The sequence below is a fragment of the Triturus cristatus genome, chromosome 7 (assembly GCF_964204655.1).
Source record: "Triturus cristatus chromosome 7, aTriCri1.1, whole genome shotgun sequence".
NCBI classification, from domain to species: domain Eukaryota; kingdom Metazoa; phylum Chordata; class Amphibia; order Caudata; family Salamandridae; genus Triturus; species Triturus cristatus.
Genome location: NC_140590.1, coordinates 763,104,841 through 763,123,200, shown reverse-complemented (window position 1 = coordinate 763,123,200; position 18,360 = coordinate 763,104,841). Strand labels below are relative to the sequence as shown.

At 47.9% G+C, this 18,360-nt stretch overlaps 1 protein-coding gene across 1 annotated transcript in view; it reads right to left on the bottom strand.

Annotated features, from left to right (window-relative positions):
• MRPL12 (mitochondrial ribosomal protein L12) overlaps positions 1–18,360 on the bottom strand; it is an 89,783-nt gene that overhangs the window by 29,797 nt on the left and 41,626 nt on the right. Inside the window, exons 2-4 of the mRNA XM_085617516.1 lie at positions 15,534–15,720; positions 14,850–14,930; positions 14,613–14,747 (exon numbers count right to left, since the gene is read on the bottom strand). Coding sequence (XP_085473642.1) covers positions 14,613–14,747; positions 14,850–14,930; positions 15,534–15,720 — 403 coding nt within the window. The remainder of the gene's footprint in view (positions 1–14,612; positions 14,748–14,849; positions 14,931–15,533; positions 15,721–18,360) is intronic.

Below are 18,360 nucleotides of genomic sequence, written 5' to 3'. Positions count from 1 at the left end.
TTTAAAATATCACCATGATGCCACCCGATCCCTTACCACGGGCCAAACACTCGTACTTACTAGACTACAGTACTGAGGAGATGAAGAGACATTGTTTTCTTACTGTGTCTCGATTATGCTCTAGGCCATGGGTACTCACAAACTTTCTCTCGGGGGCCAAATTCACAGTGTGGTTTGTGGCTGAGGGCCGCACCGGTGGGGGCGGGGGCAGTGGGGGAGGAGGCGGGGCTAGAGCAAAAAAAAACCTATGACCATGAGGTTGAACACAGGCCCCTGCAGCGGACGCCTTCGTCCACTGAGCCACCAGACCCGGCATTCACACATCTTTATCTATCTATCTATCTATCTATCTATCTATCTCTCGCTCCGTCTCCCTCCCTCTCTCTCTCTCCCTCTGTCTCCCTCACTGTGTCTCCCTCTCTCTCTCCCTCCCTCTCTCTCCGTCTCCCTCCCTGTCACCCTCCCTCTCTCTGTCTCCCTCCCTCTCCCTCCCTCTCTCTGTCTCCCTCCCTCTCCCTCCCTCTGTCTGTCTCCCTCCCTCCCTCTCCCTCCCTCTTGTCTGTCTCAGTCTGTCTCCCTACCTCTCCCTCCTTCCCTCCCTCCCTCTATCTCTCTCTCCCTCCCTCTGTCTCCCTCTCTGTGTTTGTCTCCCTTTCTCTGTCTCCCTCCCTCCCTCTCTCTCTCTGTCTGTCTCCCTCCCTCTCTCTCTCTCTCTCTCTCTCCCTCTCTCCCTCTCTCTCCCTCCCTCTCTGCCTCCCTCCCTCCCTATCCTTCCCTGTCTCCCTCTGTCTCCGTCTCCCTCTGTCTCCGTCTCCCTATGTCTCCCTCCCTATGTGTCCCTGTCTCCTTCTCTATCTCTCTCACCGTCTGTCTCCCTCCCTCTCTCCATCTCCCTCCCTCTGTCTCACTCCCTCCCTCTGTCTCCCTCTCTCCGTCTCCCTCCATCTGTCTCACTCTGTCTCACTCTGTCTCACTCACTCTGACTCCCTTTCTCTCGGTCTCCCTCTCTCTCTCGGTCTCCCTCTCTCTCTCCGTCTCCCTCCCTCTCTATCTGTCTCCCTCCCACTCTCTCTCCGTCTCCCTCCCTCTCTCTATCACTCTCTCTCTCCCCCTCTGTCTCACTCACTCTGTCTCCCTTTCTCTGTCTCCCTGTCTCCTCTCTCTCTCCGTCTGTCTCCCTCCCTCTCTCCATCTTTCTCCCTCCGTCTGTCTCCCTCCCTCTCCCTCTGTCTCCCTCCCTCTCTGTCTCTGTCTCCCTCCCTCTGTCTCCCTCTCTCTCTCCGTCTCCCTCCCTCTCTCTCTCTGAATCACTGTTTGTCTCCCTTTCGCTCTCCCTCCCTCCCCCTCTGTCTCCCTCCCTCTCCCTCTGTCTCCCTGTCTGTCTCCCTATCTGTCTCCCTCTGTCTTCCCCCTATCCCTCTGTCTTCCTCCCTCTGCGCACTCTGTCTTCCTCCCCCTGTCACCTCACCTGCTGCTCTCACTCCCTGCTGCCCTCTGTCACCTCACCCCGCTGTCCTCCTCACCCTTTGACACCTCACCCGCGCTGAGACAGCTTCCGAGAACACACACAGCCCCCGCCGCACCCAAGTACTTAACAGGTGTTTTAAAAACCATTCACTTGTTAATGAGGCTTTATTGTATTTCACCTCTTCTTAGCGCCCCTGCATCAGGGGCGGGGGGGAGGGGAGGAGGGGGTAGGGAGAGGGGGGAGGAGGGGGGGGGCACACTATGGGGCATCATTTCCTCGACCACTGCTACGTTATTACTTTGACCTGACGGCACAGCTTCTCTGGGGTGTAGGAGCCACACGCTGTCCACGGACCACATCCGTTCCCTCGACTCTTGAATGACCTTTTTACAAGTTAACTATTGTGATTGGCCCCATTTAGCATGGCGAGCACTACTCGTACCATTTGGCGGGCGTATTTAACTTGGGAATCTATGTTCCCATCTTAGTCTGTTTTCTGACGAGCGCGCTGCAGAGTGTACTGGGACCTTCTGCCCAGCGGCCCGGCACCCTCCACTTTTTTAGCCACGACTACGATTACTCAGAGAGGGCTTCTGGCCCCCCTTTTTTGGTATCCTTGATCATAGTTGGATCTCTGAAGGGCGATGGGAACGGGCTGTACGGTACACACTATGGGGCAGATTTATGAGCCCCTTGCGCCACTTTTCCCATGTTAAACCCCTCTTTTATTACGCCCTACTCCTTCTGGTGTACTAAGTATTGACTGGGGGTTTGGGGTAGGTGAGTCCGTACCCTCACCCCTTCTATTGTGTGGACAAGAGAAAGGGACACCCTGTCCTGGCAGGGCCCCAAGATTACGTTGTTCCCAAACTTCACCGCCATGGTTCAGGAGGAGAGGAGAAAATATACGGACATGAAGGCTACACCCCGCAATTTAGACCTCAGATATGGCATGATCTATCCAGCTCGCCTTCAGGTAGATGTAGCAGGGAGGTCGTGAGTGTTTGATTTCCCCACAGCAGTTCAGGAATTTTGCAGAAGTTACAAGGAGAACAATGGCTCCCAGGGAAAGGACCCCCCTAGAACCTCACCCCCTTACACCGGCTCGGCGGCCAGTGTGGAACTATTCTCCTCGGAATTATCAAAGTTGCTCACCTTCAATACACATTGGTGAAACTACTCTGAGTCTACTTAAGGGCAAATCATTGCGTATATAAGATTCTTCCTTTTTCAAAGTTGGGCAGATGGTGAGGCGTTGCCTCACCCAAAGTGAGTATCACGTTAGATTGGACATAAGAGTTGAAATGTATATTGTTGTTCTCATTACGTATGGGGATTCTGTGTTGCGTTCTACGCACTAAGCAATGGGGAATTTCCCTTTGGTTGGGAGTGCTGGGATGGGGGGGGGGGGGGGGGGGGGGGGGTCGGGGAGGGGGGTTGTTTGTTCCTATGGTAAACCATTCCTTCTTACTCTATTTACTCAATGTGGTTGGTATCATGTTTTACAGCATGCAAGAACAGTCTTCCTTTGTAATCAGGTAAATGTCTTTATGGGGTAAATTGTCCACCTTTTCAGACTTAACAATGAACACTTGGAATGTCAGGGGCTTAAATAATGCCAGGAAAGGGATGCAGGTGTTGCATTATCTACAGAGGCACAAAGTAGACATCGCGTTTCTTCAAGAGACACATTTGCCACAGACAACCGCAGTCCACTTTGCCTCGACATGGGGTCCCCACAGATACTTTGAGAATTACAGCAAGTACGCTAGAGGCACGGCGGTACTTATACATAAGCGACTACCATTCTAATTCTCCAGGGTTCGTAATGATAGCGAGGGTCGGTACACCATAGTTGAGGGGCACCTAATGGGACGCCAGATGTCATTTGTTTGTGTATATGCACCCAATGTTGACAGACCAGAATTCTTTCATGACCTCCATGCACACTTACTCCAATTAGATGTAGACTACATCTGCATGGGTGGAAACTTTAATCTACTGCTAGAACTAGCACAAGATGGTATGTCTGACTCTCCAGACACCAATCCACGCGCGACTTACTGGAATTATGTGACACCCTCAGCCTTGTAGATGTGTGGCGACACTGTTGACCCGAAGACTCCGCATACACCCACTATTCCGCACAACATAACACTTGGACACAATTGGACTTTTGTCTGCTCTCCCCCCAACCAGGCAACTTGGTATCGAGAATTCCAACATCTACCCAGAACACTCTCTGACCACTCCCCTGTAGTATTGGTGCTTAGAATCCCACGGCCTGAGGGATGTGAGCGGCAGTGGAGGTTTCCTAGTCAGGCTCTGTTGGATGAGGTTTTACGTACTGAGCTACACGATGCTATTATTGAGTATTTTGACCTAAATACAGGACCATTCCAATCCTGGGCCACGCTATGGGAGGCATTCAAAGCATATATGCGTGGAGTCTGCATCTCCAAGCATGCCGGGTGTTGAAGGACTTGCGACGTACACTGACAAGCATAGAGCAAAAGCTAAGCTCACTTGATGAGGAGCAGCTCGGACTGCCTGCACCGACCCAACATGGCTGCCGGCTGACACACAACAGAATTTAGGGAAACTGCAAAGCGTGAAGCACGTTTTTAAAGCAAATATGCTATTGCAAGTCGCTATGGAGAGGGAGACAGGCCTGTCTGTACCTTAGTGCGGCTTCTGAGGCCACCTGCAGGCCAATCATATATCACCTGTCTCAGCTCCTCTACTGGGCAGACACTGACAGGCACAATGGACATACAAGATGAATTTGTGGGATATTACTCTAACTTATACTCAACATGCGTAACACATAGCGAGGAAGACCGCAATGAGTATCTAGCAGAAATTGCATTGGTATGGCTTGACAAGATTATGCAACAATTCTTAGCAGAACCCTTCTCCTCTGATAAAATCATTAGTGCCATCATTGCCATGAATGGCTCGACTGCCCCTGGCCTGGACGGCTTTACAGGAAACTTTTACAAACCTACAAGACCCTTTTAGCACGACACCTTTTTGAGGTGTAAAACGAAGTTCTCGAACGACGGGAACTTCCACCCACGCTGCGTGAAGCGGTGATAATCCTACTCCCTAAGCCTGGTAAGAACCTGCTCCTGTGAGGATCGTACAGACCGCTGTCATTGTTAAACCTCGATGACAAGATTTTGCCAAAAATTATAGCTTTGAGACTAGCCCTACTATTAGACAAGATTATTTCGCCAGACAATTCTTGTCCCACACAGATCAATGGCTCTAAATCTTTGTACGCTTTTTGCCGTTATCCATAGGATTGCCCCAGAAGTCCGGGCGGCTGCCGTGTCACCCGATACGGAAAAAGCATTTGACTCTTTAGAGTGGCCTTTTTTTCTTGCCGTTATGAAGAAAAGGGGAATGCCTAAAGGATTCATTGATCTCACTTCATTGCTGTACGCTTATCCCACAGCTAGACTTAAGCTAAATGGCACCCTATCTTCCCAATTTACACTTACCCGTGGCACCAGGCAGGGATGCCCGCTCTCACCACTGCTTTTTATTATAGCGCTGGATCCGTTGGTTAGACAATTCCAGGAAAGACACTTGCATAAGGGACTGCAATTTAACAAGGGCCCTCTACTGGTCTCCCTGGATGCCGACGACATTATATTGTACATTCGCCACCCCCAAGAGAACCTAGACCCCCCTCATCAGGGAGATTATCCTCTTTGGGGGATTCTCTGGACTAGGCATAAACTGGGGCAAATCGGAAATCTTTCCTCTGACTTCTTGTACGGCCAGGTGGAATTCTGAGTTCCCTCGGACATATTGTGAGGAGTCTACTAGGTACTTGGGCATACAAATCCATAGAGAGGTAGAACAGATCATTTTACTGATCTATGGCCCCGCTCTGCATACACTTGAGCAACAGGTGGAACGTTGGAAAAAGCTCCCTCTCTCACTGGCCGAATGAGTGGCGATTATTAAGATGGTGGTACTCCCCAAATTTTTATATCTAATCCATAATATTCACATCCCATTGCCTAACAGCTTCTTTCGTACTCTTCACTCACATCTCATTAGGCTGACTTGGGTAGGGGGTAGAGCTAGGGTCAGCTGGGTCGCTTTGACCCTTCCATATGAAAGCGGGGGGGCCTTGGGGTCCTTAACTTTCAGATCTAATACTTAGTAGCACAATGCAGTTTTGCACACTCCTGGTACCACCCTGATTCACGTATTCCTTACTCTAAACATGAGGCAGATCTTGTGCTCCCTGGCAGGTTGAGAATGATTTTGCCAAAGGGATTCCCAAGAGACCCCAGAGATATTCAGACTGTGTCCACTAACGGCTGGCCCTGGAAGAAGTTAGCATGTGTGACAGGCGGACACACTTCTACTCCTCTGCACTCCCGATAGTTAACAACCCATGGTTACCCATCACAGAGGAAAAGCTGATTCAACACACACTCACTACATACTTATTAGATACAGCGGAAGATCTCTTTCCGGGGGGGGACATAACTTCTCTAGCTCAGAGGCAGCGAGTTTCAGCGAAGCATCCTTCATGGATCACTTCAATTTAAGTAGGATTCTTAGTGCGCTTAGAGCGCAAATCATTGAGTTCCCATTAGTGCCTGACTCCTCCTCACCACTCACAATACTGATCACCAGCAAAGGAGGGGGGGAATCACCTCATCTCCAAATTGTACAAAGCCTGTATGCCTACCTTACCTAGCAGAGTAGCAGAGACACCAAGATCTGTGAGATCTGTGAGCGCGACCCTCAATGGGCCTTCTGCTGCACTCAGACCAAAGAAGTCTCCCTGAACAGCCGACATAAACTGATAGATTTCAAGTTCCTGTGGAGGGCATACATGTCCCCCGTGAAGCTCAACTCCTTTGCTCCTTCGCGACCACACGCGTGCCCTATGTGCGAAGCACATAGGGCAGACTTCTCCCACATGACATGGAATTGCGTAAAGATAGGGAATTATTGGAGAGAAGTTTACATGATCCTATCGCGTATGACTCGGACATTAGCCCTGTGCCTGAAGTAGCCCTGCTGGGGTATGTGCGCAAGTTTACTTAGCAATTGCGCAGATTTATTTCCATTGCTCTATTGCTTGCCAAGTGGGAGATCACACTGAACTGGGGAAATATAGACACCCCCACAGCAAAAGCTTGGCTTACTAGCCTCATTTATTGTAATACAAAATGTGAGTTGTTTGCAACAACCCAAACCTTGACATCCAGACCCAAGGATATTTGGGGCCCACTGAAGTGCTATTTGCTAGAGATTGAGCCAGCCCCTCCGTCACAACCGCCTGCAGGGATAGCTCCCACTCGGGTGGGTTAACCCTTCATTACCATGCTGTTAATGATTCATACTATGTGTTGGATGGGAGACAGACGTGGGCGAGGGGATCTTTGGACTCACAGTGTGTCATGTACATGTTGCCCCTGGCTGACAGTGTTTTTGTGCTTCCTAAAGACTGTATTTGCTCAGACTGATATGTTTCTATACTGCTGCATTGAGGAATCAATACCGGTTGGTTGTGATTGAACATGAAAATGGTAAATAAAGTTTATTTTAAAAAAACTTCTCCTCCTCTTGGGGTTAAGGTGTTGGAGGAGGATCAAGCTATTCCTATTGTTGTACCTGCTCTGTTTTCCTTGCTGGATTTTGTGAGATTTGCATTCCCTGGAGGGATTTGTCAACGTCCTTTCCTCATTTTTCAGCATCAACTGTTGCCTCTCCCCTTTTTGGAGTTGATAGTCATTCGGCTCCTTGTTCTTCACCCTGTCTTGATCACCTTTCAACGTTGAGGCAGGTTAAGATGGAGTGCACTCACCAGTCCTTTATTTTGAACCAATGGTAGTCTAAGACTCTGCATTGGACTACCTTTTGTTTCGGTGCTGTGGTGGTTTTCAAGGATTTCAACCACAAATGTATCTGTTCAGTTGTTTCAGTTATCTGGGGAAAGTTTTTTTGGTGTTTCCACCCCCTTGTCTGTGTTCTCATCCCCCCCCCCCTCGGCTTTGCGTGTGTCGATTCTTTGTTGTTCTATGAGCAATCTCTATGTCTTCGGCAATGTTCTTCACAATGGACAGTCTTCAGTCCTTAAGGAACTTTTGGAATGGTCTTAATTCTGTCCTGGCATAATGTGACAACCTTTGTTTCCCCCTGACTTTAAAGGTTTGGGGAAGGAACTCAGCACACGCTCAACCCCCCTCTGTCTGGTGGTGTTTTGCACATATTGGGTTTGTCTTTCACCACGACACCCTGGTGGCAATTGGGGAAAATTTAACAGAATGTGTTCTCTATCCCTTCAAGGCCCGAGCCGGATTCCCACCTCCAATACTGCACAACTAGTGTTCATTCTCCAACTAAGTGGTCAAAGCCCATAGAAAAGCTTTTTATTTTCAGAGGTGGTCTTAGGTGTTCTTTTGGTGCTTTTCGGGGCTTGCCATGGAGCTGTGAACCTTGCTGCCATATGCAACAGCAGAAAATGTAGATGGCGATCACACACAGGTGCTTTGGGGGGTTCCTCTGGCGTCATGGGGCAAAGGGGGCTACCTACTGGTCAACACCTGAGAAGTGAGACCCCGCCCAGCTCTAAGCTTCAACCCCCCAGAAAAAAGGACATTTCAAAACAAACCTTTAGTTAGTAGAATAATGCAAAACATGTGAATTCAGAAAATATTCACGCTGTAAAGCAAATTGGGTAAATCGCAATATTTTTTCCAATTACAGTTTATGTCAAATTAAATTTGTAGTAAAAAATGTCCTTAAACATAAAACCACTTTAAACGTGTGCAGGCCATGGAGTACTCAGGATGTCATAGAGCTCTCAAAGTTGTAATACTGATAGCATGAAAATAGGACAATGTGTCTAGATGGGAACCATTTAAGTGATGTGCCTATTGTGTGTATAATTCTGCCACTGACTGGGAGCAGGAAGAAACTTGGTAACTCAATGGTTTGGTTGACATGAACGGTGCGACCACCATGGGAAGTTAAAAAGTATTAGTCTCAAGGAAAATCCTAACTGTATGAAATCTAATGGAAGTCTCTTCCACAGTGAGAGCCTGCAAGTCACTGACTTTTCATAGGGAAGGGATCACCAACAGGAAGGTAATGCATTGCACAAGTGTTAAGAGGCTGATAGAGTGCCCTCAAGAGCTGCATAAGCACCACGATAAGGTCCCATTCAGGGAATGGTGGCGCCTTTGGAGGAATTAATTTCTTAAAGTTCTGCATGAATGCCTTCGTGGTGGGAACTTTGAAGCAAGAAGTGTGTTCTCCATTTTGAATATAAGCAGCAATTGCTGTTAATTGTAGGTGAAGTAATGTGTATGCTGATCCTGCCTCGTGAGGGTGCAAGAAATAGCAAATTATTTCTTGCACAAACGCTTTTGTAGGCTGTGTGTTTTCATTAAATCAGTATTGTACAAAACACTTCAACTTTGCAGAATAACATGTTTGCATAAGGAGTTTGCGGGCATACTGTATGTGCCAAGAAATATGGTGGTCTTGCCCAGGTTGAACAAGGGCTAGTGGCCATCGCCAAAGATGACCACAGAAAGTTGTCTGACAGACTGAAAGCTAATGAAACAACTCTTTCCTCCTTAACACTCTGACAAACTGAACAGTCATCCACCATTGCCCAACTCCGTAGGCAAGCTGACATACTCCAAGAGCGAGCAAAAGACACAGAAAGGCAGGTACGACAAAACCTAAAAATCTTTGGGATGCCAGAAGATGCTAAGGGACCCAACGCCACACTATGTGGAGAACTGGCCCTGGAACACGGTCGCACCATCCGGCTTGTTGGATACATTTACATTGGAGAGAGCACACCGGGTGCCGGCACGGAGGCCAGCACCGGGTGCCCCATCACACCCCATTGTGGTCCGCATACAAAATGTAAAAGACCGGGACGTACTGTACATAGCGCAAGAAAGTTGCCACCCATCATAAAGGACATTATCCGGATCTGCTTATTCCTGGATTATACGCTTACATCTCAGCGTCAAAGATCCTCCTATCACACAGTAAAGCGTCAAATACGTACAGTAGGGCTCACCTACGCTCTACTGTTCCCAGACAAAGTGAATCACAGGCATCGATCCCTCTTTTTCGACACTCTGGAGGCAGCATGGGATTGAGTAGTGCAGCGTTTCTCCAATTTACGAAGATCTGAGACTCTGCAGCCGACATCGCCTAGGGCACAACAGCCACGCAGCGACTTCTCTGCAACACACTGAACCGCACACGAGTACCAGCTCATCACCAGGTAGCCAGACAGAATCGGATACAGAGGGCAGCATGGCACTGTTCTCTTCAATCACCCCACAGACTGCTAATGATCTCCTGGGCTGAAACTCGTGAGTACTGCAGAGTGGGAGACCTCCCTTGCCCTGCTGTGACCAGCGAGAGGCAGTACCACCCTGTTTTTTATGCCCTTTATTTCTCTTTTTATTATTGCATACAAATGATGTTGACATTCTGATTGCCCCCTCACTATCTGACTGTATTGTTGCTAATCACTGCTGTGGATATCCACATATCTGTGCTGGTCCTATGACAGCACATATGTTACTGGGGGACACCCAAACAAACTGGGACTAGTTCAGATATCTCCCATGAATGATGTCCCCTTAAGAGTACTGGGAACCGGGGCTCCGGTCCTGGTCGTTTACTAGGTCCTCAATAGTGCTCTAGCTCAAACCAGGGCACCTTCGCAGGCTCACATTCACACACCCCATGGGTGTAGGCCCTCTTTATTATTTTGTTTATATACATTTCTTACAGTTTTGGTCGAACTAATGTTCATCATTGGACCTAGAATTGGGGGTTAGTAGTTAGTTACATTACATCGTCGCATGTGCTTTATGTTTATGGTACACTCGTATGTTTGAGAAAATATGGATTTCACTCTTATCGCAGGATGTTGGATGTAAATATAGTGTGATCACTTGGAATGTTCGGGATAAAGGGTTTGCCCAAAAAAGGTACAGTTACGTCGTCAGGCACACATAGTATACTTGCAAAAGACCCGCCTCACTACCCCGGTGGCCCTTAAAAGGAGTAGGAGATGGAGGGTTCAGATGTCCCACACCTCTTATTCTGCACTCACGCGGGGTGCAGCAATTGGAGTGCGTGCAGGGACTCCTTTTTCAGTCTTCGCCAACTCGGGACAGGACATCCTTCTAACACACACGTCCACGGTCCTTGTGGACTGGGCACATTATCCTTGCATTATAAGAGGGGACTTCAATTCGGTAGTAGATATCCACTTGGACCGCTCCCACCCCACTCTGCCGAACAATGGATTGGCGCATCAGGCCAGGGCCCTACAGCAATGGGTAGACCTCTCTGATGCTGGCATGGCGAATACTCGTTTCATTCTCCCCCATGCCTTAATAGGATTCTTTACACTACCTCACTCCAAATTAGAGTTACACCTAGGGAAAACGCTATCCGATCAGAACCCCTTGGAACTCCCATTATCATGGGGCAGAATACCAGCTTCAATACCCACCTGGCGAATACAGCCGCTGCTCCTATAGGACCATGTTTTCCGGGAGACCCTGCCCAGAGCAATCGATATCTATTTCACAGGAAACTCTAATATGGCCTCTTCTCCATTGGTTGAATGGGAGGCATTCATGGTGGTGGTGCGGGGGACAGCAATTCATGCAGTCATAGGCCCCTGCAAAATGATTCTTCTGGATCTTACCAGAGTTGGGCCATCTTGAATGGGCTGCAGTGGCAGATAATGTACACGCACCAAGGCTACAAGAGACCAGAATCGACTACGCTGAGCTACTTGAGCGCATGACAATTATTGACTATAAGTGCTATTTGCAGAAGAGCCATTCCGAAGCCAACAAGTCCACTGGTGGCTTACATGATTTGCCCTGTGCCTCTACCTACACCGATCCTCACTGTAACCATGCAGCAGTGTGCCACTCTCAACACCCAGGTGGAGATCAACGTGGCATATTGTGATTTTTATACTACCCAGTCCACCCCCCCCCCCGCCCCTCACCCCCATGGACCCAGCAGCCATACCTTCCTTTTCAGAACTGTTGACGCTGCCCAAAGTATCAGCTACAGACAGGGAGACCATGGGAACCTCTAAAACCCCTGGCGAAATTTGTGAGGGCCTTAAAGATTCTCTCAAAACAAAACACCAGGTTCTGATGGCCTGCCCATCGAATTTTATACCACCTACTCTAAACGACTGGTTCCACAACTGGAACGGCTCTACAAGTCCTCTCTGGCAGAGGGAACGCTACTACCCACCACAAGACAAGAACAGGTCATCTCTCTTTTAAAAATAGGTTAGCCCCCATCTAACATGCACTCTTACAGGCCTTTATCTTTGCTTAACACTGAATACAAAATCTTGAGCAAATTACTTGTGCGCAGGCTACTTCCTCTACTCTCAACTCCTACACATGGATTAAGGCTGCTTTGATCACGTCGCAACACTTCCCTCAACATATGCTGCTTACATCAAATCATTGCGGGATACCTCTCTTTAGATCTCTTGACAGGCTTTTAAAACACTGGGCTGGGACTTTATGCTTGAAGCCCTTAAGGGTTTTGGCATTCCCTCCAATTACATTTGCTGGATACAACTTTGTGCACCTCTCCCACCGCAGGGGCTTAGACGGGTCCACATATCTACTCTTCATACTAGATATTTCGCATTACTAGACACGTCTCTTCACTGTCCCCATTACTTTTTGTTTTGGGCTGGAGTCCATGGCGCAAAGAATTCGGCAAGACGCACAGGGTTGGGGGATCCCTATAGGTCCCACAAGACATGCTATATCGTTATATGCCAACGATATGATACTGTATATGAGGGTCCTCCGAACAGACATGGCTGAGAACTCCTGATTGTTTTCCATGTTCTCCGCCTCAACATTGACAAAACCTACTTCCTCTTATTTGAAGACACCTATGAAAGACCATTTCTCCCCTTTGGCGAGGTCACACACAGGTAGCAACCCACACTTACGCTATTTAGGAATACAGATTTATCATAGGGCACTGGATTTGTTGGAATGCAATCTCCAAAAACAATCACATTCCTTAAATCTCAAATCAGTTTCGGGATCACTTTACCATATTGGTGGTATGCCACCTGACCCTAGCGAAGATGGTCACGCTACTTTGACTTCTTTACAATTTTGTGAATCTGCCCGTTCTGGTTCTAGCCCGGACTTTTAAACTACTGAACAAGTTACTGATTGATTTAGGTTGGGGAAATGGCAGTCGTAGGGTTAGCCTGCACAAATTACAGCTACGACATCGACAAAGCGGGCTTGGTGCCCCAGATTTGAAATCGTACTGCTTGGCAGGAAAGCTGGAATGGCTCTCCTATTGGTTAGCGGATCATAACCTTACAGAAATCGGATACCCGAACACCATGCTCGACTAGGGCACCCTATACAGGCTCCTCTGCCCAGATTCCACCCTACCCTCTTCTGGCCCCTTACTACTGCGCGTTGCCCTTGCATATTGAAAGTTGTCACTCCGCTACTCTGCCCCCAGGGTACCGTAGGCCCGCAACATTCCATTAAACGGCCTCCCAACATCTTCAGGTACTCTCACAGTGAGAAGGTTACGTTCCTGGGAGAGGGGGAAGAGGGCAAGATGGGACACGACCGTGGGGGCTCTTTTCGCAAAAGGCAGGATTCTTTGTCACTCTGACTTAAAACATGCCCAGGTTTTGCCAGAAGCACTTTCTAACACATGCCAGCCTAGGCGCTAAATTTGTCAGCACTGGGTGCCAGACGGTGCCCAAGCAGGCACGGAAGACCATGTACAGGCAATAAACACAATGGGACACAGCAGCCATCTGGTTCACTGGTTATACAGAGGGCTCTGCTCGCACCTGATGGTTCCCATAACTCCCTGTGAGCCAAATGAGAAACGGCCCTGGTCCTTCCTCCTTGAATAACCCCCAAAAAGTCACCTTTAACTCCTGATTCAAATTAATCCAGTTTTCCATCCTCCATCGTGCCTACCTTACACCGCACAGGCTACACTCGATATTACCTGCAGTGTCCCCTGCATGCACCAGCTGTCGGCCTCCAGACGTTGATCTCTTGCACATGCTGTTGGCCTGACCCTCACTGTCCTCTCACGGGACAGACATACGAGTTGCACTTTCAGACCTGGCTGACTGGGATCGCTGGCAAAAGGTGGAACAGTGCATCCTAGGCTTATACCCATGACCCTAATGCACCAGTGATCTAGCCCTTCGCTGACCCAGTGCTCTTACTGGCTAAAATTCTATTGATGCGGCGCTGAAAATCTTCGGCTACGCAACTAGTTTCCCAATGGCGGACAAAAGTAGAGCACTGGAACTGGCGAAAAGCGAAGCCTTACGTAGGGAGGAGTATAGGGTACTTGCCGAAGCGACCTGTAGCGTTGGAATGGGATGCACTATTAGAATCTTTCAAAGTTCAACTGTCACCAGCAGTGCATTATCTGCTGGATGAGCAAACCCTCCTAGCTTATTGCGGCCGTTACACAGAGAGGTTCTGTCCCCTGTACTCACCTGCACCACCCAGATACGCCTACATATGTCACTGCATGCCACAGACTAGCTCTCATGATTTACCCCGCTGTGGACATCAGGCTACGGTGCGAACATCACCCCTAATGCCCATGCTCTAATTTTGCCATCACAATCCATTTACATTTCACGGATATACCTATTGATATAATGACAATGTCAGGTTGGGGGGCAGGGTGGGCGAGGGTTGTTTGCTATAGTTTAAGGATTGCATTGTCTGATGTTTCAATACCCAATGTAAATCTAGCCTGATTTTCTAAACTAGATCTTACATGTATCTGTAATTGTGTCCTGCATTTGATCTTATCGAATTGTGGACAATGTGGATATAATGTTTCATTAAATCGGTACCGGGTGGTACTACTTCCTTGTATTTAAAAATGCAATAACGTTTGTGTTTAAAACAAAAAGAACATGTTCGGGGTTACATTCTGAGCAGCCTCTTGACAGCTTCTGGGGACAAATGCCACAGTAGGTTTTGTTATACACAAAAAAGTAATATAGTGCTCACATCAACACGGTCCCTGGACACTGTTGCATCACTCTACTCACCTGCACCAGGTTAAGACCCTGCATGCAATTTTTTACTTCCTTGATCAACTTCACTTTATCTGCTGCATTGAACTCAGTCAGTTTCACAGTAAATTCAGTCTTTTCAGTCTTCACTGGAGTATCTTCCTCCGCGGCCTGCAGAAATGAACATACAGTTACGAGTTGCTGAGCCATTTGGGCAACACTCGGTTGAGTGAGTAATACTGTTTATATGCAGCGATAAGTGCTCATTAGTACCTCGGGGGCCTGCTGTCCTCCCACTCCTGGCAATGCGGCTCCCATGGGCATCATTCCCACATCCTGGATCTTCAGAGTTTTCTAGTAGAAAGAAGAAAACAAATGCTACAAATTCAAGTGGAGAAAGAGGCCACATCTAAGTGAACCCTCAAGCCATAGACTTCCGAGCCAAGAAGTGCTCCATACTATTCAAACCCCTTTACCCTTTTCAGCTACTTCAGGGTAGTAGCTGATCAAGACATATGTACTTATTTTGGGAACTTGATATAATGCAGATATAGTTTCAGGAGCAAAACAATTCTTTAAATGGAGCATTTTCATTGTGGCAGGAGAACTCAACATGCACTGATGCAAAAATAAAAATATTGAGGGTGGAGGGCATCGGACATTAAAATACAGAAATTAGAGTGAAATGAGGAGTGTGTCGGCAGTTATAAATTTCATAACTGATAGCCCTAGGCATTAGAATGAATAGTTTTTCTTTACACATATATTTGGTCTAGTTATGAGATTAGAATCCAGTCACCCAAGTATCTAGGTAAGCACCTTAGCCACTATGGCTCCATCTCTTCCACCATATTGGTCAAGAAGGCACTTTGTAGTAAACTGTGTCCTGCCCACCGAGAGCCAAATAAAAAACATCCTCCAATTCACTGAATGCTGAATAGCCCCCACCCCACATACCTTTAGCAGCTCATTCAGCTCGGAGATCTCAAGCAGCGTCAGGCCAGCAATGTCATCCACTAGCTGTTGGATTTTAGGTGCATACATCTTGGGGGCATTGTCTAAAGGAGGGGTGGCCAAGGCATCATTTCTCCACGCACAGGTGGTTGTGAGGGTTCTCGGGACAGCAAGACTCTGCCACTCTGTCCTAGCAATGCAACAAAATAATTTCATGAGCTGCGTTCTTCACCTTCATCCATGTGTGGAACAGAGAACACAAGACAAAAAAGTACAAGTTACAACCATTGTGACTACCTATGTACACCAATAAAGGCAGCACAAATGTTCCTGTGACCCGACCCATTAAGGACCGTACTCGCCGTCACATACCACAGGTAAGGATGTACATAGCGATGGCCTCCTCAAGGTCAAGCCGGTAATCTTCAACATCTCCAATTTAAGAATGAGACTCCCGGCAGCCCCCACCAGAGTTCTTTGAACAGTGGCGGCTCCTCTGCTAAGGCGGAGGAGCGTCGCCCCACTGAGAAGGCCAAAAAGGAAAAAATAAAATGATAACTCATTGTTATTATCATTTTATTTTTACGTCCTTGCTCAGCTGGGGCGCAGCAGGCTGCTCTCAGAGCAGGGCAGGGGATGAGTGGTTTGCCCACTCGAAATGTGCACAACGCTTTGGCCGGCCCTCTCGGCCTGGTCAAACCGCCATGCGCACTTTGTATGTTCTCCATGCAGGCTGCATTACAGCCTGCACGGAGAACATGTCCAGCCTCCCATTCTCTGGCTGATCGCCGTAGATCGGCGCTAAGCAAATGTGACTCGCTATCGGGAAGCTAGCAGCCAGGTGCTTCGTGCCCTGTGGGCGAAAAGGACCAAGAGAGGGTTGGCAGCAGCGCGGCAGACAGGTAAGTGTATTTTATTTTCACTTCATATCTCCTCCCTCCCATTCCCTCGTGAAGCTCCCCTCCTACCCCCCACCGCTGGTAAATGCCAGCTGCCACCGTCTTTGAATTACCCCCAGGATGGGCTAGGGCCAAGGGGTCAGTGCAATCATTCCGCTAGTATTCTTTTCAGGGACGAAGCATTCACCTCCCTGTGCGTACTTTATGCCCCTTTCTACCTCCCAGACATCATCCCCAAGGCAGGGAACAGTTACCCACCAATGCCCGTGCCTTCATGCCCAGCAAAACAGAGCTGCTCCTGCCGCGGTAGGATTCAAAAGCAAGATGTCCGCTCCTGCAGATGAAAGGAGCTGCACATGGGGAGTCAGCAAGGTCGCTGGGCCCTTGGCGTTCCCCGACGCAGCCTGTAACAAATTCTACAGCTGTATGTGACATAGGTGGGATTGAAGCATTAAAATAAAAAATAGAAAAAGGAAAAGGATAAAACGGCATGATGCCACAGACTCAAAGGACAGTGGGAAAGGCTGTTCATATAATATGCATTTATGCTGGCAGAAGTGCCCAATAGTGCCCCATATGAATGGAGGAGGGGGCGGGAATGGTTGTCTATTTGTGTTTCTTATTGTGCACCAAAGTGTGATATAAGTATTGTGGGGGGCTGATGGGAGTGCTGAAAACTTCCAGCTTCTTGGTGTCCATGGTTTCTCCTCCATCGAATACGAAGATGGCAATGAATCTGACATTCTTGGCTTGCGCTCCCAAGAGATATGCTGTTGCTTTAACTGCTGCAAAATGCAGTGGGAAGGAGGAACCATTGGTTTGAGCTGGATATTTAGCACCTGGCGTTTCTTCTCCTTGTCAAACCCTGATGAGTGATTGCCAGGCCAAGTTTGGGGCTAGATTCAGTTGGGGTTATTCTAGCCAGACGGTGGGACGGTGCGAAAGAGTGGATCGGGAGGCCCAATCTCGGTCAGTAATCATTGCCAGTATTGAGAACGAGACAGTTGGTGCCAAGTGACTTTGGCCATTTTTAGGTAGAGCCTAGACAGCGCTTGCACTGTCAGGATGATCTGTTGTATGTACTTTGTGGTCTTGAACTTCTACCATCACTATTTGTCTAAATCACTTGTCTTTTCAAACTCCTTGCTTGCTAGTAAGTCATTTGTCTTCCTGATCCCTCTTTTTCACACCTCGTTCACTCCCCTGGATATCGACCCAGGACCTGTAGGCTTTATTTTTTTATTTTACTTTCTGTTCAGGCATTTTAAAGAAAAATTCTGTACAGCTCTTCACACATGCGATCTTGGCTATGTGCGCTCCATTATCTTGTCCTTCATGTTATGTCATAATGGAGCATGTGTGGGGGCTTTGTGTGCCCACTGATGCCCTGTGCTTCTATGGGTTGAGTCACCCGGCGCTCGTGGCCACTCACTGTTTACTTAAGCTACAAATTCGAATTTCAGTATATGTGCTGCACAAGTGAGCACAAACTTGAAGCTGATCGAGCTGACATATAAAGTCTACATGTCATTATATTTCAAAGTAATGGTGGTTTTTACCGTGAGTTCGTCTATTGCTACTGTTTAAGTAGTCCTTGATGTCTAGTGAATTATCCACACTTATTCACACTTTAACAAAAAGTCTTTGCAACAACATTACCTTTAATTCTATTGAAAAGGCGGGGTCATGGATATGCAAATATTGTAATGATGTCACAACAGGACACTTTTCTTTATTGTACGCGAAACGCATATTTTTGCAAAACCTAGAGATCGGACTAGAACGGAGGGGTAGTTCAGTGCAATTGGCAATGACGGCCGGGTTGGAAAGGCGATTTGAGCGATGTGAAAAAAGCATAGGAACATAGTGCGAGAAATGGAATTACTATTAAGAGGAGTCGATCTCTGCTTTGAAGTAGTCGGATTTGTGGT